The sequence below is a fragment of the Heterodontus francisci genome, chromosome 38 (genome assembly GCF_036365525.1).
Source record: "Heterodontus francisci isolate sHetFra1 chromosome 38, sHetFra1.hap1, whole genome shotgun sequence".
Taxonomy (NCBI): Eukaryota; Metazoa; Chordata; class Chondrichthyes; order Heterodontiformes; family Heterodontidae; genus Heterodontus; species Heterodontus francisci.
In genome coordinates, this window is record NC_090408.1 from 45,710,824 (window position 1) to 45,735,524 (window position 24,701).

At 44.1% G+C, this 24,701-nt stretch overlaps 1 protein-coding gene across 3 annotated transcripts in view; it reads right to left on the reverse strand.

The window, feature by feature from the left end:
* Nucleotides 1-80: 80 nt before the first annotated feature.
* The window catches only part of afg2b (AFG2 AAA ATPase homolog B), a 28,314-nt gene continuing 3,693 nt past the window's right edge, over nucleotides 81-24,701 (reverse strand). For 2 of the 3 annotated variants that reach the window (XM_068018341.1, XM_068018339.1), the window contains 6 exons: nucleotides 22,719-22,880; nucleotides 17,472-17,681; nucleotides 16,795-17,025; nucleotides 10,420-10,554; nucleotides 9,918-10,040; nucleotides 81-433 (listed from right to left, as the gene is read on the reverse strand). In XM_068018341.1, coding sequence (XP_067874442.1) covers nucleotides 284-433; nucleotides 9,918-10,040; nucleotides 10,420-10,554; nucleotides 16,795-17,025; nucleotides 17,472-17,681; nucleotides 22,719-22,880 — 1,011 coding nt within the window. In that variant the 3' untranslated portion in view covers nucleotides 81-283. The remainder of the gene's footprint in view (nucleotides 434-9,917; nucleotides 10,041-10,419; nucleotides 10,555-16,794; nucleotides 17,026-17,471; nucleotides 17,682-22,718; nucleotides 22,881-24,701) is intronic. The other variant, XM_068018340.1, reaches the window with a different exon arrangement.

Sequence of the window (24,701 nt, forward strand, 5' to 3'; positions counted from 1 at the left end):
ATCCTCTATGTTAAATAAATAATCAAGTCACGTTGGCAACTCTCCCTCTCTCTCTTCTACAATACAAATAATGTTCAGAATTAACACTAATTTTTCATTTTATGATTTGAGTTGGTCAGACTTTTAAATGAAAATATAAAAGATTGTGTTTATACAAAATACAAGTTATTTTAAATTTCTACTTCGTTTTGATTTTTCCATCCGGAGTCAAATTGCTAGCTAGTCCTTTGCCATCATCAGGAAAAGTCAGGCTGTTGTCGGGGCCAGAAAAGGTCACGGAATCTCATTGGTCACTTGTTGAGAATAAGTTGTGGTAGAAATCCAACTGCTGGCCAGTCAGGGAGGGTTTTAAACTCTGAAGAGATGAGAGAAAGTGACCATGTTTCACAGCAGCAGCATCAAGTCCATTTTCTTGCAGAGCCAGTAAGGCAGCCTGTGGAGAACAAAAGAGTCAAAATAAAAAGTCCTGATGAGCAGGTGATAACAATAGTCAAAAGACGCGTGGAGGCGTCTCATGCCTATCCTGTGCTTGGGTGGTGAGTGGAGTTTGAGGTCAGTGGCAGTTCAGACTGACACTATTGATATATTCACATTAGACGCAGAGTTAGTCATTACAGCACAGGAGGGGGGGCATTCAGCCCATCGGTCCATGCTGGCTCTGTAGAGCAATCCAGTCAGTCTCATTCTCTGGCTCCATCCCCATGTCCCTGCAAGATTATTTCCCTCACGTGCATCCAATTTCCTTTTGAAATCATGGATTGTCTTCGCATTCGGCACTCTTGTAGGCAGCGAGTTCCAGGTCATTACCATTCGCTGTGGAAAAAGAAGTCCTTCCTCACATTCCGCCTGCATCTCCTGCCCAAAACCTTCAATTTGTGTCCCCTGTCCTTGTGCCATCAGCTAATAGAATCAGCTTTTCTTTGTCTACCTTATCTAAGCTTGTCATAATTTGGACACCGCTATCAAATCTCCCTCAATCTCCTTTGATTCAAGGAGAACAATCCCAGCTTTTCCAACCTAACCCTAAAATCTCTCATCACCAGGACCATTCTGGTAAATCTCCTCTGCACCCTCACAGACCCCCCAGGTCCCTCTGTCCCTGCACATGCTTCAGAAATCCCCTCCCTATTCATTCTGCCAAAATGCATCACCTCACACTTTTCTGTACTAAATTCCATCTGCCACGCGTCTGTCCATTCTGCAGTTGATTTGTATCATCCTCACTGTTCGCCAAACTTCCAAGTTTGGTATCATCGGCAAAATTTTGAAATTTGGGGGTGGGGTGGGAGCAGAGGCTGGGGGAGGAGTGAGGGGTGAGGTTTCTATAATGAGGTTGCTCTAGCTGATTATGTGTCCTGAGTGGTTTGCGACTCCCTGCTGCCTAGTGAGACATCACAGAATAGGAGCAAAATCCTCTGGGGAGCAGCTAAAAGTTAAAACCAATAAAGATAAACTCATTTGTATTGTTGAAGAGCACGTTGAAAGGGTTTGGCACCAGAACTGCAGCTGGGTGGCCAGCTTGGTGGATTGACAGCACTTGGGGAACCTTTTTCTCTCTAATAAATCTGTAGAAAGTTTGAGAATGTAATCGGTGGAGAATCAAGGGTCATTTCCACCTGGCAACACAATCTTGTTAACACATTTGCCCATGGCAAAATAAATCAGAGGTCTTGGAGAGCTTTATCCGGAGTCTGCAGTCATGTTGTCAACAAGGTCCTCAACCCTTTGCTGAGACCTTTAAAGATGGCATTGGACAAGTGTCAAACAGAAATAGACATAGATCAACTGGGAAAGTGGGCAATGGATTGGCAAATGGAATTTAACGCAGACAAGTGTCAAGTGATGCATTTTGGGAAGTTAAACCAGGGCAGGACATATACAGTGAATGGCAGGGCCCTGGGGAGTGTTGTTGAGCAGAGACACCTTGGGGTGCAAGTACATAGTTCCCTGAAAGTGGCAACACAGGTAGACAGGGTGGTGAAGAAGGCATATGGCATGCTTGCCTTCATCGGCCGAGGCATTGAGTACAAGAGTTGGAACGTCATGTTACAGTTGTACATAACGTTTGTTAGGCAGCACAGGAGTATACTGTGTGCAGTTCTGGTCGCCGCACTACAGGAAAGATGCGATTAAGCTAGAGAGGGTGCAGAAAAGATTCACAAGGATGTTGCCTGGTTTGGAGGGCTCGAGTTATAAAGAGAGATTGGATAGGCTGGGTCTGTTTTCCCTGGAGCGAAGGAGGCGGAGAGGGGACATGATAGAGGTATGTAAAATTATGAGAGGCATAGATAGGGTAGATAGCCAGAGTCTGTTTCCCATGGTAGGGGTGACTAAAACTAGAGGGCATAGATTTAAGGTGAGCAGGAGGAGGTTTAAAGGAGATCAAAGGGGTAAATTTTTCACAAAGAATAGTGGGTATCTGGAATGAGCTGCCAGAGGAGATGGTGGAGGCAGGAACAGTATCAACATTTAAGAGGCATTTGAACAGGTACTTGAATGAGCAAGGGATAGAGGGATATGGCAGGTGGGATTAGTATAGATAGGCATTATGGTTGGCATGGATGTGGTGGGCCGAAGGGCCTGTTGCTATGCTGTACGACTCTATGACAGGTATTGGGAGCTGACAGAGAAGGAAGATCAGAACACAACCCTGGGGGACAGTGGCTCGGTGCTGCCACCTGTCAATTACTCAAAGTATCAGACCCCTACAGACAACTTAGAGCTTGGGATCAGGGTCACATGACAGAAACCTACAAATGTTACTCCTTACTGGTTGTGCGCTGTGCCACTGAATATTGGGAGCAGAAAGTGGGATGTATCCAATTCCCCATAGAGACACTGGATAACAAAAAAGAGGGGAATTTCACGACAAGACTACACTTTATACAAATATACAATCAACAAACTTCTAAAAATACTCAGCAGGCCTGCCAGCATCTGTGAAGAAAGAAACAGAGTTAACGTTTTGGCAAGTAAACCTTTCACCTCTCCACAGATGCTGAGTATTTCCAGCATTTCCTGTTTTTATTTTAGATTTTCAGCATCCGCAGTGTTTTGCTTTGGAGTTAGATACGTGCAAGGCTGTTAGTGAAATTATAAAGACCTATATAGGCTGTGAAACACTGTGGGTGCCTTAAAAGTGTAAAAGGCGCTACAGAAATGTATGTTCTTTCAAATCAGCGAAGTGCCAGTGATCAGAGGCGGCAGCAGCAGCTGATAAATTGAGGGGTGGGGGTGGGTGTAAGAGAAAGGATTTGATTGGAGGCAGCAGCAGCGGGGGTGAGTGATAAATTAGAGGGGGGGCAAGAGTGCAGAGCTCTCAGCGTTGTCAAAAAAAAAAAGCAAGGAGTGACATCAAAGGACAGCAGGTAGGTGACTGGTTGGTGATTTTTAAGGTTTTATCCTCCCTAAACGAGGGCAGTGATTTAAACTAGGAGCAGGAAACTATAAAATACTTATTAGATTTACAGCTTAATAAAATTGAGATAAGTATAAAAGTGAATAAATAAGAGTATTAGCACAGAGCAGGTTCGAATAAGGTACTAACTAGATTATAAAAGAGGGAAGAGATTTTTGTCTTCGATCATGGATGGGCAGCTGTGACCTGTTGCTGCAATTCCTGTTCCATGGGGGAACTTCAGGACACTTCATGTGTTTTGGGGGACCACGTGTAGGAAGTGTTTCCAGCTACTTGAGCCCGAGCTCAATATTTCTGAGCTTGAGAGGCAACTGGAGACACTGTGGCGCATCAGAGAGGGTGAGTGTTTCCTGGATCGTACGTTCCAGGAAGTGATCACCCTACAAGCAGAGTGTTCAGGACAGTAGATGGGGACCACCCGGAAAAGGCAGGAGGTGCAGGAATCTTTGGAGTGTGTGCCACTCTCAAACAGATGCTCAGCTTTGGAGACTGCTGGGAGTAATAACACCTTGAAGGAGTGCTGTCCAGACCTTGGCACCTATGGGCAAGGGACTGTACAGGAGGGAACAGCAAAGAGTAGAAATGCAGTCATTATAGGAGATTCTATACAGGGGGGGGGGGTGGATAGGCACTTCTGTAGTTGTCAAAGTGAGCCCCGCATGGTGCACTGCCTCCCTGGTGTCGGATAAAGGCCACTACAGAGAAGGTGGGTAATATTCTGCAGGGGGAAGGGAGTGAGACAGAAGTTGTGATACATGCCAGTACCAACAACATTGAGGGGGCAGGTATTGAGATCCTATAGTCAGATTTTCAGGAGCGAAGGAGGAAGTTAAAAAGTAGGACCTCAAAGGTAGTAATCTCTGGATTACTCCCAGTGCCACACAGTGAGAGTAGAAATTAAAAAAGCGAGGATCAATGTGTGGCTTGAGACGTGGTGCAGGAGGGAGAGCTTCAGATTCTTGGGACCAGTTCTGGGGCAGGAGGCTCCTATGCAAAAGTGATGTGTCGCACCTCAACAGGACTGGGACCAATGTCCTCGCGGGGGGTTCACTAGTGTGATTGGGGAGAGTTTAAACTAAATTGGCAGGGGGATGGCACCAGCATATAGAAGTAGAAAAGAGGAATAAGGCGCATAAAGGAGTTAGAGTGTTGGTTAGTACTGGAGAAGGAAGTAGTACCATATTAGATAGCAGCGGACAAAGGAGGACTACGAGGAATACAAAGACGTGTTTACAATGTACTATGTAGATGCACAAAGTGTGGTAAATAAGGCTGGAGAGCTACAAGCACAAATGAGAATATGAGTTAACGGAAGTGTGTGTAAAAATAGTGAGGACTGGGCACTTAATGTTCAAGGATACAATGTTCAGAAAAGACAGGGAAGGAAAAAAAGGGAGGTGGGGTGGTAGTATTGACCAGGGAAATAATTGTAGTGTTGGAAAGGGAGAATGTCCTTGAGGGGGCAAGAACAGAATCCATTTGGTTAGAGTTGAACAGCAAAAAGGGTATGAACACGCTACTAGGAGCATTATATAGACCTCCAAATAGTGATAGAGAGAGGAGCAAATCTGCAGGGAAATCTCAGATGTGCAAGAACTATAGAGTGGATTTACTGGGGGAATTTAATTACCCAAATATTGACTGGAATAATGTGAAAGGTAAGGAGGGGGAGGAATTTTTGAAATGTTTTCAAGAGAACTTCATTGACCAGTACGTTCTCGGCCCAACTAGGAAGAAGGCCTTGCTGGATCTGGTGCTAGGAAATGAAGTGGGCCAAGTGGATCAAGTGTCTGTGGGGGAACACTTGGGCAAGAGTGATCATTGTATCATCGTATCATAAGGTTTAGATTAGTAATGGAGAAGATCACGGAACAATCTAAAGTAGAACTTCTAAATTAGAAGAGGGCTAACTACAATGTACTGAGAGGCATCTAGCCAGGGTAAAATGGAACCAACAATAGACAGGAAAAATTAACAGAACAATGGATGATTAAGGAGGAGATGCTTCAGGTACAGGCTAGGTACATTCCAACAAGTTCGAAAGGTAAAGGAACCAAAGTCAAGAGTTCCTTGGATAATGAGGGAGATAGAGAATATGGTGCAACAGAAAAAAAAAAGGTATATGATGCATGTCAGGTGAATTCTTCAAACGAGAACCAGACCAAATACAATAAGCTGAGAAGGGAAGTGAAGAGGAAAATAAGAACGGCAAAGGGAGAATGGCAGTTACCATAAAAGGGGGACGATGCAAATATTGCAGTTAAGGAGGAGTGTGAAGTATTGGATTTGATAAATATAGGGAGAAAGGAAGTATTAATGGGATTAACATCCTTGAAAGTTGATAAATCACCACAGCCAGATAAAATGCACCCTAGGCTGTTAAAAGAGAGGAACTAGCAGAGGGTCTGACCATCATTTTCCAGTCCTCATTGGGTACAGGTGTGGTGCTGGAGGATTGGAGAACTGCTAATGTTGTACCTCTGTTTAAAAAGGGAGCGAGGGATAGACCAAATAATTACAGGCGTCAGTCAAACCTCAGTAGCAGGCAAATTATTGGAATCTATTCTGAGAGACAGGATTAACCTGTGCCTTTCTAAGTGACAGTTTATCAAGGATAGTCAGCATGGATCTGTTAAGGGAAGATCTTGTTTGACCAACTTGATCAAATTTTTTGAATAAACAACAAGGAAGATAGATGAGGGTAATGCAGTTGATGTGGTCTACATAGATTTTAGCAAGGCTTCTGACAAGGTCCCACATGGCAGACTGGTTAAAAAAACTCCCATAGGATCCAGGGAAATGCAGCAAGGTGGATACAAAATTGGCTCAGTGGCAGGAAACAAAGGGTAACCGTTGACGGGTGTTTTAGCGACTGGAGGGCTGTTTCCAGCGGTGTTCTGCAGGACTCAGTACTGGGCCCCCTGCTTTTTGTATATATTAACGATTTGGATGTAAATGTAAGGGGCATGATCAAGAAGTTTTCAGACAACACAAAGATCGGCCATGTGGTAGATAGCGAGGAGGATAGCTGTAGGCTGCAGGAAGATATTGATGGTCTGGTCAGATGGGCAGAAAAGTGGCAAATGGAATTCAACTTGGAGAAGTGTGAGTTGATGCATTTGGGGAGGTCAAACAAGGCAAAGGAATACACAATTAATGGGAAAATACTGAGAAGTGTAGAGAAAGTTAATGACCTTGGAGTGAATGTCCACAGATCCCTGAAGGTAGCAGGACAGGTCGAAAAGGTGGTTAAGACGACATATGGAATCCTTTCCTTTATTAGCCGGGATATAGAATATAAGATCAGGGAGGTTATGGTGGAACTGTATAACTCATTGGTTAGGTCACAGCTTGAGTACGGTGTGCAGTTCCGGTCACCTCATTACAGAAAGGATGTAATTGCACTAGAGAGGGTACAGAGGAGATTTACGAGGATGTTGCCAGGACTGGAAAAATGCAGCTATGAGGAAAGATTGGATAGGCTGGGGTTGTTCTCCTTGGAGCAGGGAAGGCTGAGGGGAGATTTGATTGAAATGTACAAAATTTTGAGGGGTCTGGATAGAGCGGAGGTGAAGGGTCTATTCACCTTAGCAGAGAGGCCAGTGACTAGGGGGGGGTATAGATTTAAAGTGATTGGTAGAAAAATTAAAGGGGAGATGAGGAAAACCTTTTCACCCAGAGGGTGGTGGGGGTCTGGAACTCACTATCTGAAAGGGTGGTTGAGGCAGAAACCCTCAACTCATTCAGAGAGAGTCTGAATATGCACCTCAAATGTCATAATCTGCAGGGCTAGAGAACAAATGCTAGAAGGTGGGATTAGAATAGGTGGATCATTTTTCAGCCGGCACAGACACGATGGGCCAAGTGGCCTCGCTATGTGCCTTAAACTTTCTATGATTCTAAGGGAACCCAAAAATCTTCTATCGGCGTGTAAATAGCAAGTGGGTTGCAAGAGATGGAGTAGGGCCTTTTAGGGACAAAGAAGGTAATACATGCTTAGAGGCACAGGGCAAGGCCAGAATACGAAATGAGAACTTTATGTCGGTGTTTACTAAAGGAACAGGATGCTGACAAAACATCGGTAGAAGTGGCGATGGTGGAGGTAATGGATGGAGTGAAAATTGATGGGTAGTATTTACTGGAAAGGCTGGCTATCCTTAGAGTCGCCTGGTCCAGATGGCTTGCATCCCAAGCTGCTCAGGGAAGTGGGAGTGAAGATACTGGATTGGTTTGCCATAAAATTCCAATCTTCCCTAGATACAGGGGAGGTGCCAGAGGATTGGAAAGCGGCAAATGCGACAAGAAAGGGTGTAAGGACATTCCTAACAACTACAATGTCAGTTTATCAGTGGTGGGCAAGGTTTTAGAAACAATAATCAGGGGGAAAAAATCAACAGGCACTTGGAGAGGATTAAGTTAATTAAGGAGAGTCAGCACAGATTTGTACAAGGCAGATTGTGCTTGACTAATCTAACTGAATTTTTGATAAAGTAACAAAGAAGGTTAATGCAGGGATTGCAGTGGAAATTGACTACACAGATTTTAAGAAAGCTTTCACAAAGTACCACATAAAAGGCTGGTTATCAAAATTGAGGTTTATGGAATAGGAGGGTCAGTGTCAGCTTGGATAAAAATTGGCTTAAGGACAGAAAACAGTGAGTCATAGTAAATGGTTGTTTTTCAGACTGGAGGATGGTAAACAGTGGTGTTCCCCAAGGTTCAGTGGTAGGACCACTGCCTTTCTGCTATATATAAATGATTTGAATATTTAAGTTTGCCACTGACACCAAACTTGGAGGTGTGGCAAACAGTGAGGATGACACCAATCAACTGCAACAGGACATTGCTAGGCTAGCAGAATGGGCAAGGAACAGACAGAATTTAATAAATTGCAGAAGGGATAGGGAGAGGATTTAAAAAAAAAAAAAAAAATTTGTTCTTGGGATGCGAACGTCATTGGCAAGGCCAGCATTTATTGCCTTGAGCAGGTGGTGGTGAGGAGCCACCTACAACTGAATGGCTTGCTAGGGACACTTCAGAGGGCAGTTGAGAGTCAACCACATTGCTGTATATCTGGAATCACATGTAGGCCAAATCAGGTAAGGATGGCAGATTTCCTCCCCTGAAGTTAGTCAAACAGATGGGTTTTTAATGACAATCTGATAGTTTCACGATCATTAATGAGACCAGCATTTTATTCCATATTTATTGATTAATTTAATTTAAATTCCAGCAGCTGCTGTGGTGGGATTTGAACTCATTTCTCTGGAACATTAGTCCAGGCCTCTGGATTGCTAGCCGAGTGACATACCACTATGCTATTGTCTCCCCAGACGATATAGACTAAATGGCACAGTTCTAAAGAGTGTACGGGAACAGAGGTACCTGGGGGTTCTTGTGCATTGATCTTTGGAGGTGGCAGAACATATCGAGAGAGTGGTTAGAAAAGCATATGGGATCTTGGGCTTCATAAATAGAGGAATTGAGTATCAAAGCGGGGAAGTTGCGCTGAACCTTTATAGAGCTCTGGTTAGGCCACAACTAGAGTATTGCATCCAGTTCTGGTCAATACACGTTAGGAAGGACGTAAAGATCGTTGAGAGGGTGCAGAGGAGATTTACCAGAATGGTTCCAGTGATGAGGGATTTTAGTTACATGGTTAGGTTGGAGAAGCTGGGGTTGTTCTCCTTGGAACAAAGGATATTGAGGGGAGATTTGATAGAAGTGTACATGGTTATGATAGGCTTAGATAAGGTAGACAAAGAAAAGCTGGTCCCATTAGCTGATAGTACAAGGACTCGGGGTCACACATTGAAGGTTTTGGGCAAGAGATGCAAGGGGGATGTGAGGAAGAACCTTTTTACACAGCGAGTGGTAATGACCTGGATCCCGCTATCTATGAGAGTGGTGGAAGTGATGAATGATTTCAAAAAGAAACTGGATGGGCACTTGCAGGAAATAAACTTGCAGGGTTACGGGAATACAGCCGAGGAATGGGACTGATTGGATTGCTCTACAAAGAGCTGGCATGAACCCGATGGGCCGAATGGCCTCTTCAGTGTCATAACTATCAGAGCAATTCTGAAAGATACTGTGGCCTGCTTCCCTGTGCTCACATATCAGGTGAGGAATTGGAAAAGTCAAAACTCAAAGTTTTTGAGTTCAGGTCCATCCACAATGCGTGACAAACCTTTTACCCATTGTGTCCACTCCGCTTGCTTTGCCAGTTTAACAGAGTTAATGCGGCAACAGCCTGGGCCAGCCTTATCTCAATGGCAGCAAAATTTAATCCATGTTTCATTATTTCACTCAAACTCCGAAACAGTTGCCTTCCTGCACTTCTAAACATAATGCCTGTTTCAGTTTTAGTCCGTGACAGCGTCACATTCAATGCTGACACCTAGTATCTGTGCAGCAGTACAAGAGAGTGACCAAACTCAGACCTGTGCCTAACTCCAAGAGCAGGCACTTCAATCCCACGTCCACATCTCAAACTCACCTCTTTGCATAAATTCTGTATATCTGCTCCAGTAAACCCTGCTGTCTCAGTCGCCAGCTCCTCCAATGACACATCATCCAGTGGAGTTTTGGAAGTGTAGATCCTCAGTATGGAAAGTCTTGCCTATATGTAAGAATTGTTGACGAGTGAAAAATACAGCAGTAGGCTTTTCTGCTAACACAGACTGAAGATTGTTTAAGCAACATCACAAACAAAAATGATTATCTGGACATCACTGCTGTTTCTGGGAGTTTGCTGCGTTTCCTACATTTCAACAATGGCTACATTTCATTGGCTGTAAAGTGATTTGGGACGTCCTGAGGTCTATACAGATACAAGTTTTCTTTAAGCAGTTTCACATAGGATTATGACGACAAATACGACTTAAACCAACAATCAAAACTCATACTACAGTGCAGCTCGAGCCAACACTCATTCAGACATGAGTAGCTGGCAGCACCAAAGAGTATGTCCGACACTAACAGCACAAGCACAAGCTTACCTCTTTATCTGGAGACGGAACAAAGATTATTTGGTCAAATCTCCCAGGTCGCAGCAAAGCATCATCTAAGAGGTCTGGTCGATTTGTAGCAGCGACCACGATCACACCTTTGTTACAAACCTCCTGAAACTCCAACTAAACAAAGGGAAAAACACAATGTTCTATTATCCTCAAGTTGAATATTTGTGTGAATCTTCTGTTGGAATGTTTAGAATTATATACGTAAACTTAGACACTAGGAGATGGAGACAAAATTCAATACTTTAAAAGGCTGGAATTTGGGTCGTGCATGTCAGGTGCCAAGAGCAAACTGACAGACAGGTGGATAGGAGTCTCCGGCTCATTGACTTACATCAAAATGGTTATATTTGATTCTCCCAATTGGGAATAATCAGTTTCATTTTCCAATAACCCAAATGCACCAAAGTAAAAGATGGTCAATGAGGAAGCAATTCTGTTTCCACTAGCAGCTAATGAGGCCATCATCTACATAACATTTCAGAGCTTTAGTCCAAAGCTCCTAGAAACAGCAAAGGTCGAGTTTTCATTATTTTGCAACAGCTTGTGCAAAGAGAGTACCGGACTGTGAACCTCCTACTGCACTCTGCTTCTGTATAATTATTTCACTTGTTACATAACTTTGACTTAGATGTTCGAACGATTTATTGACTGCCTGTTGGCACAGGCAGGAAAATGAGATGTTGCACAGGGTTCCTGCTCTGAGATACTGGGAAAAGGATAACTTAGTCTTATGGCAAGTATAAGTTTCAGGTCACAGAAAGCCCAATCTATTTATAGAAAATTACCTTTTTGTTAATATAAAAAGGTGTTGGTGAGGGCCCTAATTGTAACATCAAATTCTGAAGGGGGAGGGTGAACAGTCAGTGGTTGTGGTTAGGGTTAGCACATTGGTACAAATGACATAGGTAAAAAAAAAAGGATGAGATCCTAAAAGTAGAATATAGGGAACTAGGAAGTTGAAAAGTAGGACCTCAAAAGGTAGTGATCTCAGGATTATTGCCAGTGCCACGTGCTAGTCAGAGTAGAAATAGCAGGACATATCAGATGAATATGTGGCTGAAGAGATGGTGAGGGGGAAGGGTTTTAGATTCCCGGGGGATTGGGACCAGTACAAACTGGACGGGTTACACCTGGGCAGGACCAGGACTGATGCCCTAGGGGGAGTATTTGCTAGAGTGGTTGGGGATGGTTTAAACTAAAATGGCAGGGGGATGGGAATCTTTGCAAGGAGTCAGAGGAGGGGGAATCAAAGACAAGAACAAAAGACAGTAAGGGGAATAAGAAAAGTGATAGGCAGAGAAATCAATGGCCAGAATCAAACAGGTTCACAGTAAAAAATAGTAGGAAGGGGACAGGTAATGTTAAAAAGACAAGGCTTAAGGCTTTGTGCCTTAATGCGCAGAGCATTTGCAATAAAGTGGATGAATTAATCGCGCAAATAGATGTAAACGAGTATGATTTGTCGGGATAACGGAGACATGGCTGCAAGGTGACCAGGGATCGGAAATGAACATCCAGGGATATTCAGTATTTAGGAAGGACAGAGAAAAAGCAAAAGGCGGTGGAGTTGCATTGCTGGTTAAAGAGGAAATTAACACGATAGTGAGGAAAAATATTAGCTCAGTCGATGTGGAATCTGTATGGGTAGAGCTGAGAAACGCTAAAGGGCAAAAAACGTTAGTGGGGGTTGTACATAGACCCCCAAACTGTAGTGGTGATGTTGGGTATAGCATTAAACAGGAAATTAGAGATGCATGCGATAAAGGAACATCTGTAATTATGGGTGACTTTAATCTGCATATAGATTGGGCAAATCAAATTCGTCACAATACCATAGAGGAGGAATTCTTGGAGTGTATACGGGATGGTTTTCTGGACCAATATGTTGAGGAACCAACTAGAGAACAGGCCATCCTAGACAGGGTATTGTGTAATGAGAGGAATAAATGACAATCCAGTTGTGCAAGACCCCTTGGGATGAGCAACCATAATATGATAGAATTCTTCATCAAGATGGAGAGTGACGTAGTTGATTCTGAGACTAGGGGCCTGAATCTGAGTAAAGGAAACTACGAAGGTACGAGGCACAGGTTGGCCATGACAGATTGGGAAACGTTACTAAAGGGGATGAAGGTGGATAGGCAATGGCAAACATTTAAAGAGCGCATGGATGAACTGCAACAATTGTTTATCCCTGTCTGGTGCAAAAGTAAAACAGGAAAGGTAGCCAAACCATGGCTTACAAGGAAAATTAGAGATAGCATTAGATCCAAAGAAGAGACATATAAATTTGCCAGGAAAAACAACAAACCTGAGGATTGGGAGCAGTTTAGAATTCAGCAAAGGAGGACCAAGGGATTGATTAAGAAGAGGAAAATAGAGTACGAGAGCAAGCTTGTGGGGCATGCTTTCCTTCATCAGACGGGGCATTGAGTACAAGGGTTGGCAGGTCATGTTACAGTTGTATAAGACATTGGTTCAGCCACATTTGGAATACTGTGTGCAGTTCTGGTCGCCACATTACCAAAAGGATGTAGATGCTTTGGGGAGGGTGCAGAGGAGGTTCACCAGGATGTTGCCTGGTATGGAGGGCGCTAGCTATGAAGAGAGGTTGAGCAGATTAGGATCATTTTCATTAGAAAGACGGAGGTTGAGGGGGGACCTGATTGAGGTGTACAAAATCATGAGAGGTATAGACAGGCTGGATAGCAAGAAGCTTTTTCCCCAGAGTGGGGAATTCAATTACTAGGGGACACGAGTTCAAAGTGAGAGGGGAAAAGTTTAGAGGGGGTTTGCGTGGAAAGTTCTTTACGCAGAGGGTGGTGGGTGCCTGGAACGCGTTGCCAGCGGAGGTGGTAGACGTGGGCACGATAGCGTCTTTTAAGATGTATCTAGATAGATACATGAATGGGCAGGAAGCAAAGAGATACAGACCCTTAGAAAATAGGCGACAGGTTTAGATAGAGGATCTGGATCGGCGCAGGCTTGGAGGGCCAAAGGGCCTGTTCCTGTGCTGTAACTTTCTTTGTTCTTTGTAAAGGTTTCTATAGGTATGTGAAGAGAAAAAGATTGGCGAAGACAAATGTAGGTCCTTTACAAGTCAGAAACAGGGGAATTTATTATGGGAAATAAAGAAATGGCTGACCAACTAAATGCATACTTTGGTTCTGTCTTCACAAAGGAGGACACAAATATCATACCAGAAATGTTGGGGAAACGCAGGGTTTAGTGAGAGAGAGGAACTGAAAGAAATCAGTATTAGTAGAGAAATGGTGTTGGGGAAATTGATGGGATTGGAGGCCGATAAATCCCCAGGGCCTGATGGTATGCATCCCAGAGTACTTAAGGAAGTGGCCCTAGAAATAGCGGATGCATTGGTGGTCATCTTCCAAGATTCTATAGACTCTGGAACAGTTCCTACAGATTGGAGGGTAGCTAATGTAACCCCACGATTTAAAAAGGGAGGTACAGGGAAAGCAGGGAATTATAGACCAGTCAGCCTGACGTCGGTAGTGGGGAAAATTCTAGAGTCCATTATCAAAGATCTTATAGCAGAGCACTTGGAGAACAGTGGTAGAATCGGGCAGAGTCAGCATGGATTTACAAAAGGGAAATCATGCTTGACAAATCTACTAGAATTCTTCGAGGATGTAACTAGTAGAGTTGATGAGGGGGAGCCAGTGGATGTGGTTTATTTGGACTTTCAGAAGGCTTTCGACAAAGTCCCACATAAGAGATTAGCGTGTAAAATTAAAGCGCATGGGATTGGGGGTAGTGTATTGCAATGGATAGAAAATTGGTTGGCGGACAGGAAACAAAGAGTAGGGATAAATGGGTCTTTGTCCGAATGGCAGGCAGTGACTAGTCGGGTACCGCAGGGATTGGTGCTAGGAATCCAGCTATTCACAATGTACATTAATGATTTAGATGAGGGAACTAAATGTAATATCTCCAAATTTGCAGATGACACAAAACTGGGTGGGAGGGTGAGTTGTGAGGAGGATGCAGAGAGGCTTCAGGGTGATTTGGACAAGTTGAGTGAGTGGGCTAATGCATGGCAGATGCAGTATAATGTGGATAAATGTGAGGTTATCCACTTTGGTAGCAAAAACAGGAAGACAGATTATCTGAACGACTGTAAACTGAGAGAGGGGAATATGCAGTGAGACGTGGGTGTTCTTGTACACCAGTCGCTGAAGGTAAGCATGCAGGTGCAACACGTGGTAAAAAAGGCAAATGGTATGTTGGCCTTCATAACGAGAGGATTCGAGTACAGGAGCAGGGATGTCTTACTGCAATTATACAGGGCCTTGGTGAGGCCACACCTGGAATATTGTGTGCAGTTTTGGTCTCCTTATCTGAGGAAGGTTGTTCTTGCTATAGAGGGAGTGCAGCGAAGGTTTAACAGACTAATTCCTGAGATGGTGGGACTGACGTATGAGGAGAGATTGAGTCGGTTAGGATTATATTCGCTGGAGTTCAGAAGAGTGAGGGTGGGGGGGGGATCTCATAGAAACCTATAAAAGTCTAACAGGACTTGACAAGGTAGATGCAGGAAGGATGTTCCTGATGGTGGGGGAGTCCAGAAGCAGGGTCATAGTCTAAGGATACAGCGTAAACCTTTCAGGACTGAGATAAGGAGAAATTTCTTCACCCAGAGAGTGGTGAGCCTGTGGAATTCGCTACCACAGAAAGCAGTTGAGGCCAAAACATTGTACGTTTTCAAGAAGGAGTTAGATATAGCTTTTGGGTCTAAAGGGATCAAAGGGTATGGGGCGAAAGCGGGAACAGGTTACTGAGTTGGATGATCAGCCATGATCATAATGAATGGCAGAGCAGGCTCGAAGCGCCGAATGGCCTACTCCTGCTCCTATTTTCTATGTTTCTAAATATACTTGTGGTATAAAGCAAAGACATGGGTGTGTTCAGAATAGCAGTGCTTATTCTTGTGGTATTTCTTGATGGATAAGTGTCAGGTAAGGCCACAATCAGAATAGCTTGGTGCTTCGAGTAGTAACGGGGGATCTCAAATGTACAGAAACTTAATGTCTCATCCAAAAAATAGGAACTTGGGCAATACAGCTCTCCCCCAGCCTAAATTAGGCTTCAAATGGGACTTGAACCCCAATTTTTTGGCCCAGAAATGTGATCAAATGAGACCAAAGACAGCAGGTATCCTGGACACTCCACAAAGATCATTTCTGACAGTGTTACTGGATAAATTGAACCCAGGATCTTCTGTTTACAAGGCAGGTCTGTATCCAGAAAAAGAGAATGTGCTAATTTTCTCTATAACCAATTGGCAGAAATAACAGAGGTGAGCAACTGCGAGTGGGACCAGATTAACACTGCATTCAAATCTTCCAACCCCAATTAACGGCCCCAAATGTTTGAGAGGCAAGAGCATTTCTGTTTTAAATTGTAATTTTATTGAAGTTTTACAAGTGAATTATCACTGAATAAACGCCTCACTGATGTTGATTCGCTTAGTCAGTTATAAAAATCAATTTTAAAAACATGAAATAACCCTTTCAGCATGAAACATTTCAATCTATTAACTCTGTTACTTTAAAGTGAACTTTGTACTTAATCTCGGGGGAGGAATGGGAATGTTTAAGCTCAAGTCAGTGGCAGTGCGCCTAACTGCGAAATACAGGCTGGGCTTTGAGTAAAGAACCTTCTATATATATATATCAAATGCTCCCATGACAGGATTCTATAAATCGATGGAAACAAAAGCTTGCTCTAGCATGCTAGTAACCTTGACGAGATTGAGTGTTACACCCTCTCTACACAGTCACAAGACAAAATATGAATGAAGGAGCCATCTGACCCATCGTAAATCATTGACCCAGAGGTAGCCTGCACACCCCGGCCCAGAGCTCCTTCCATCTGGTGAGCACTTCCTGCTGTCAAACCTGAAATTGCCAGAAGCTGTTTCCTAATTGGATAGCTCTACCAGAGCCAGCACAGGAACAATGGGCAGAATGACCTCCTTCTGTGCTGTATAATTCTATGATTCTAATTCCTTTCCTCACTCTGAGTTCAGGTGAAGCAATTGTCTAAACTGACCTTTTCCAAGCTGTTTTTCTATCTTCTCTGCTTCTATAGTGTGTTAGCAGGAGGTCTGAATCGAGGCTTTACTGTGTTACACAGCTAAAATTCGACTTAAGGAAAGCCACTGCAAGCAACATTGTGACATTGCCTAGATCTCGACTGACCCGCTCATTAATTCTTAATTAGCAACAGTTTTGTGCAGCTGTGTGGAGCAGTTTATTCATTTGATCGAAAACTTTTAGCCCTGATAAGAATCAGTATTTTCCACATTCAGGATTGACCGATTTAATCTTTCACCTTTTTTATTTGTTCCGATTGTTCTCCTTCACACACGAGTATTTTCCTTTCAGTGCCTCTCCTCTCGGCCAGTGGCTGTCCAATTCCATCCATCTCATTAAGGAGAACCGACAGCACTCGCTCTTCAACACTGCGGCCATTTGTGCCATTGAGCGACCGTGATCCGAGCATGGAATCGATCTCGTCCAAGAACAGGACTGACGGAGCTCCGGCTCGAGCTTGGCGAAAAACCTGTATTTAAACAAAAGAGTTTGAATGCGTGAGAGGGAAGGGGATGCTGGAGGAATGGGAGCAAATTTGGCCCTAACCCTACCATCTGTTACCAAGATCAAATTCTTTAATATTTGATAAGTTACATGTGCTAATTATTGGAGGATTAAAGCAGATTTAATGTTGATCACGGAGCTCTCCCAGGCTGCAGTAAAATCTGGATTAAAGCTTTACCAAAGAAAGTGGGGACTTTGATGTGAAGTTCTTGATATATAACAGATGATCAGAACATACAGATAAAACGAGATCTGCCCGGAGTGAAGGAACTGCCTAATCACAGAACTGGATATGACGGAACAGACGCATCTCCTTTGTCATCATGCAGCTTTAGCTGGTCTCTGATCTTTAAATGAGGTGATTATTAACTTGCTGCTGAAAACCTCAAGTGAAGCTGCTGTAATATGCACCTGAGCCAAGGCCTTTTCAGAATCGCCTACAAACGGTGAGAAGAGGTCAGCCCCGCTGACAGACAGGAAGGAACATCGGCAGCTGGACGCTGCAGCCTTGACCAACATGGTCTTTGCACATCCTGGTGGTCCATACAGAAGAATTCCACAAGTGGGGGTCACGCCCATCCTCACAAATGCCTCTGGGTACATCGCTGGCCACTCAATACTCTGCAAAGGGAATGCCAACAGTTATAATCTGCACTCTAGATCCGCCTCATGCTCTTACAGCCTCTCAGCAGTGAGCTAGGAGGGGGGGGGGGGGGGGGGGGGGGGAGTAAGATTGAAACAGTGAGCAAGGGAGTGATTTGTAACTACATTTTATTTTAGAACCTTCCAAATTGCTCAGCAGGTTTGCTTCCACAATCGGTGTCCAATGGAGAATTTGGGGAGATAGTACATACCCAATTTGTGCAATCAGTGTTAAAGTAAAAAGGGACTATCCTCACCACCCTGGACCCTGCAGCCTCTGACCACAAACATCATTTGTATCTGGATTCCTAGGGCAAGGTTTTGGAATCTCCCAGAAACGCTGCTACCACCACCCCCATCGTATCTCCCCCCACAAACTCCAATTTTCAAAAACTGCATCTACTCTCTCACCAGCTGGATTTCAAATTCTGTACAGAGGGAACAAACAAAATAACTCACTCTCCATCTCTTTCAGTGACCCTGCAGATTAAGCTAAATGAATCTCATTTCGATCATTTTGGGCCTTTCAGCTTAAGGGAATGATCCAACTCATCAGGTTTTGTAAATTAAGATAATACACAAAACATTTTACTGAAGATAGAAATAAAATACAACCAGAGGGAGAATACAGCACCATATCAAGAGTGAGATATACAGAATGGGAGGGCTGGGGTACCAGCAATTTACATACAAATTAGGAGGAGGCCACTTGGCCCCTTGAGCCTGCTTTGCCATTCAAGATGATCATGGCTGATCTGACTGTAACCTCAACTCCACATTCCCGCCTACTCCCAATAACCTTTTACCCCTTGCTTATCCAGAATCTATCGACCTCTGCCTTAAAAATATTTAAAGTCTCTGCTTCCACTGCCTTTTGAGGAAGAATAGCAGAATAGGGACATAGCTAAACACAGGAAAGCAAACAAGTCAGATGGAATACAGCAGAAGTACGTTTCAAGGGAGCAAGACCAGGATGGATGGCCTCTACTTTAATTATTACAGGTAAAACGGATGAGTTAAGGGCAAGGATTGACGTGTGGAAATGTGATATCGTAGCCATCACGGAGACATGGTTGAGGGAGGGGCAGGATTGGCAGCTTAATATCCCGGGATATAGAATCTTCAGGCGAGACAGAGGAGGGGGCATTGCAATATTAGTTAAAGAGTCAGTTACTGCAGTAAGGAGCGATATCTTGGAGGGGGCATCAAATGAAGCTTTATGGGTAGAGTTTAGGAATAAAAAAGTGACAGCCACATTGCTAGGTGTTTATTATAGACCCCCAGATAGTCAGTGGGAAATTGAGGAGCAAATATATGTGCAATTTGCAGAGGTGTGTAAAAATAATAGGGTAATTATATTAGGTGATTTCAACTTTCCCAACATTAATTGGGATAGTCATCATGTTAAGGGCTTAGATGGAGTGGAGTTCTTAAAATGTATACAGGAGAACTTTTTAGCTCAATATGTAGAGGATCCAACAAGGAAGGGTGCAGTGCTGGACCTAATTCTGGGGAATGAAGCCAGACAGGGTGATGTGCTGGTGGGGGAGTATTTTGGTGATAGCGACCACAACATGGTACAATTTAAGCTTGTTATGCAGAAAGAAATAGACAAGTCGCAAAAAAAGGTTTTGGATTGGGGGAGAGCGAATTTTAGTAAAATAAGGCAGGATCTGGCCAAGATAGACTGGAAACAAAAAGGAATTGGGGAGGGTACAGGCCCAACATGTTCCCTCTAGGGTAATAGGTAGGAGCAACAAAGCCAGGGAACCATGGATGACCAGAAACATTCAGGGTACGATGAGAAGGAAATGAGAGGCTTTTAGCAAATACAAGGAGAGCAAATCAATAGAAGCATTTGTGGAGTACAGAAAGTGTAGGATGGAGCTTAAGAAGGCAATTAGGAGAGCAAAGAGGGGATATGAGAAAGCTCTGGCTGGCAAAAGTAGGGAAAATCCCAAGATATTCTATAAGTATATCAATGGGAAAAGGATAACCAGGGAAAGAGTAGGACCCATTAGGGACCAAGGGGGAAATCTGTGGGTGGAGCCAGAGGATATTGGTAGGGTGTTGAACGAATACTTCACATCTGTCTTCACCCAAGAGAATGAGGATGTACATATGGAACTCAGAAAGAGAGACTGTGAGGTTCTTGAGCAAATGGTCATAGAGAGTGACAAGGTATTGGAGGTTTTGGCAGGCTTAAAAGTGGACAAATCTCCAGGTCCGGACGATTTGTGTCCCAGGATGCTGTGGGAGGCGAGGGTGGAGATTGCAGGGGCTCTAACCCAAATTTTTAATTCCTCTCTGGCCACGGGGGAGGTGCCAGAGGACTGGAGAACAGCTAATGTGGTCCCACTATTTAAGAAAGGTTGTAGAGATAAGCCAGGGAACGACAGACCAGCGAGTCTCACATCAGTGGTAGGGAAATTATTGGAGAAAGTTCTGAAGGAGAGAATCTATCTCCACTTGGAGAGGCAAAATTTGATTAGGAATAGTCAGCATGGCTTTGTCAGAGGGAGGTCATGCCTAACAAATTTGATTGAATTTTTTGAGCATGTGACCAGGTGTGTCGATGCAGGTCGTGCAGTTGATGTAGTTTACATGGATTTCAGCAAAGCCTTTGACAAGGTCCCACATGGGAGACTTATCAAGAAAGCAAATGCACATGGGATACAGGGTAACTTGATGAGGTGGATTCAAAATTGGCTTAGCTGTAAGAGAGAGTGATGACAGACGGCTGCTTTAGTGACTGGAAGCCACTGGACACTGGCTTCCACAGGGATCTGTGCTGGGTGCCCTATTGTTTGTCATTTATTATCTTTGGCCTCCTTATCTCGAGAGGCAATGGGTAAGCGCCTGGAGGTGGTCAGTGGTGTGGAGCAGCGCCTAGAGTGGCCATAAAGGCCAATTCTAGAGTGACAGGCTCTTCCACAGGTGCTGCAGAAAAATTTGTTTGTCAGGGCTGTTACACAGTTGGCTCTCCCCTTGCGCCTCTGTCTTTTTTCCTGCCAACTGTTAAGTCTCTTCGACTCACCACACTTTAGCCCCGCCTTTATGGCTGCCCGCCAGCTCTGGCGAACGCTGGCAACTGACTCCCACGACTTGTGATCAATGTCACAGGACTTCATGTCACGTTTGCAGACGTCTTATATAAACGACATAGATGACTATGTAGGGGGTAAGATCAGTAAGTTCGCGGATGACACAAAGATTGGCCGAGTGGTTAACAGTGAGGTGGAGTGTCTTGGGTTACAGGAAGATATAGACGTGATGGTCAAATGGGCAAAAAAGTGGCAGATGGAATTTAACCCTGAAAAGTGTGAGGTGATACACTTTGGAAGCAGTAATGTGACATGGAAGTATTCAATGAATGGCCTGACACTGGGAAGTTCCGAGGAACAAAGGGACCTTGGCGTGTTTGTCCATAGATCTCTGAAGGCAGAAGGGCAGGTTAATAGGGTGGTGAAAAAGGCATATGGGACACTTGCCTTTATCAATCGAGGCATAGATTACAAAAGCAGGGAGGTCATGTTGGAGTTATACAGAACTTTGGTAAGGCCACAGCTGGAGTACTGTGTGAAAATCTGGTCGCCACATTATAGGAAGGATGTGATTGCACTGGAGGGAGTGCAGAGGTGATTCACCAGGATGTTGCCTGGGATGGAACATTTAAGCTATGAAGAGAGGTTGGATAGGCTTGGGTTGTTTTCGCTGGAGCAGAGAAGACTGAGGGGTGACCTGATCGAGGTGTACAAGATTATGAGGGGCCTCACATCTTTTAAAAAAGTACCTGGATGAGCACTTGGCACGTCATAACATTCAAGACTATGGGCCAAGTGCTGGCAAATGGGATTAGGTAGACAGGTCAGGTGTCTTTAATGTATCGGTGCAGACTCGATGGGCCGAAGGGTCTCTTCTGCACTGTATTATTCTGTGATTCTGTGAAGGGAATTCCAAAGACTCACGACCCTCAGAGAATAAAATTCTCATCTGTCTTAAATGAGTGACCCCAAGTTCTAGATTCTCCCACAAGAGGAAGCAACTTTTCCACATCCACCCTGTCAAGACCCCACAGGATCTTGTGCTTCAATTGAGTTGCCTCTTACTCTCCTAAACTCCAATAGATACAAGCCTAGCCTGTACAATCTTTCCTTTAAGACAACCCGCCCATTCCAGGAATTAGTCTAGTAAACCTTCTCTGAACTGCTTCCAATGCATTTACATCCTTCCTTAAATAAGGAGACCAATACTGTACACAGTACTCCAGATGTGGTCTCACCAATGCCCTGTATAGCTGAAGCATAACCTCCCTACTTTCGTATTCAAGTCCCCCTCGCAATAAATGATAAAATTCCATTAGCTTTCCTAATTATTTGCTGAACCTGCATACTAACCTTTTGCAATTCAATCTGACCCAGTGCAGAGTGGAGGGAAGGGAGCTAGTCAGTCATTTACAGCTTAGAAGGACATTCACCCCATCGAGCTCATGCCAGATCTCCACAGAGCTAAGCAGCCAGTCCCACTCCCTGGCTCGATCCCCATAGGCCTGCAAGTCTATTTCTCTCACGTGGTCATCCAACATCCTCTTGAAGTCATCGATCATTTCCGCTTCCAACACGCGTGAGCAGCGAGTTCCAGGTGGTTGCCACCCGCCGTGTAAAGAAGTGCCTCCTCATACTCCCCCTACACCTTTTGCCCAAAACTTTCAATCTGTGTCACCCAGTCCTCTACTATTTGTTGATGGGAACAGTTTTTCCTCATCTAACTTATCGAAGCCTGTCATAACCTTGTACACTTGTATTAAATCTCCCCTCAATCTCCTTTACTCCAGGGAGAACAGCCCCAGCTTTTCCAACCTAACCTTGTAACTAAAATCCTCCATCCCTGGAACCATTCTGGTAAATCGCCTCTGCACCCTCACATCCTTTCTGAAGTGTTGGGACCAGAATTGAACGCAATACTTCCTTATATTGAAACAAAGTACTCATTAAGTATATTAGCTACAATCTTTACCTGTCTCAGTTTCAATTTGACTTGATCTAGGCCTCCAATCTGGTCCCATTGGACAGGCCTGATGTCAGTCAGTCCGATGCTGCTCCTTAGACAGGAAGGCTGCACAATCTTGAGTGCTTCACAGAAGTCTGCAAAGGTGATTTCATTGTCCACTGGGTCCTTCTTCAAAGAAATTAGAATTTAATAACCACACACAGGAATTTAAAATGGCAAAACAATTTTGAAAGTGTGTCTGGTTGAAGTAAAACAACAGCTGCTCACAGCAGCATGGGAAATAAGAGTAAGCCATTCAGCCCATCAAGCCTGCTCCACCATTCAAACAGATCATTGCTGATAGAAACATAGAAAATAGGAGTAGGCCATTCGGCCCTTCGAGCCTGCTCCGTCATTCATTATGATCATGGCTGATCATCCAACTCAGTAACCTGTTCCCGCTTTTGCCCCATAACCTTTGATCCCTTTAGACCCAAGAGCTATATCTAACTCCTTCTTGAAAACGTACAATGTTTTGGCCTCAACTGCTTTCTGTGGTAGCGAATTCCACAGGCTCACCACTCTCTGGGTGAAGAAATTTCTCCTTATCTCAGTCCTGAAAGGTTTACCCCGTATCCTTAGACTATGACCCTGCTTCTGAACTCCCCCACCATCAGGAACATCCTTCCTGCATCTACCTTGTCAAGTCCTGTTAGACTTTTATAGGTTTCTATGAGATCCCCCCCCCACCCTCACTCTTCTGAACTCCAGCGAATATAATCCTAACCGACTCAATCTCTCCTCATACATCAGTCCCACCATCTCAGGAATTAGTCTGGTAAACCTTCACTGCACTCCCTCTATAGCAAGAACATCCTTCCTCACATAAGGAGACCAAAACTGCACACAATATTCCAGGTGTGGCCTCACCAAGGCCCTGTATAATTGCAGCAAGACATCCCTCCTGTACCTGAATCCTCTCGTTATGAAGGCCAACATATCATTTGCCTTTTTTAACCGCCGGCTGCACCTGCATGCTTACCTTCAGCAACTGGTGTACGAGAACACCCAGGTCTCGCTGCATATTCCCCTCTCAGTTTATAGCTGTTCAGATAATAATCTGCCTTCCTGTTTTTGCTGCAAAAGTGGATAACCTCACATTTATCCACATTATACTGCATCTGCCATGCATTAGCCCACTCAACTTGTCCAAATCACCCTGAAGCCTCTCTGCATCCTCCTCACATGATCATCTACCTCTACGCCATTTCCCCCCACTATTTCCGTATACATTGATGTCATTAGCATCCAGTAATCTACCCATTTATGACTTGAACATACTCAATGATCAAGCTTCCGAAGCCCTCTGGGGTAAGGAATTCCAAAGATTTACCACCCTCTAAGTGAAGAAATTCCTCCTCATCTGTTTTGAATGGCCTATCCCTTATATGGAGATTTATCCCTGGTTCTAGACTCACTAGCCAGAGGAAACATCCTATCCACATCCACCCTGTCACGTCCTGTAAGAATTTTGTAAGTTTCAATGAGATCACCTCTCATTCTTCTAAACTCTAGAGAATACAGGCCCAGTTTCTTCAATCTCCCCTCATATGACAATCCCACCATCCCAGGGATTAATCTGGTGAACCTCCGTTGCACTCCCTCTATGGCAGGTATATCCTTCCTTAGGTAAGGAGACCAAACTGTACACTATACCCCAGGTGCGGTCCTACCAAGGATCTATATAATTACAGCAAGACTTCTTTACTCCTTGCAACGAAGGCTAACATACCATTTGCCTTCCTAATTGCTTGCTGCACCTGCACAGCAGCTGCATGGACATGATGGACTGAATGGCCTCCTTCTGTCCCGGAACTGACACTATGACTATGAACAAAGGACACCCAGATTCCTTTGGACATCAACACTTCCCACCCTCTCACCATTTAAGAAATACTCTTTTTCCTACCGATGTGGATCACCTCTGTTATTCACATTATATTCCATCTG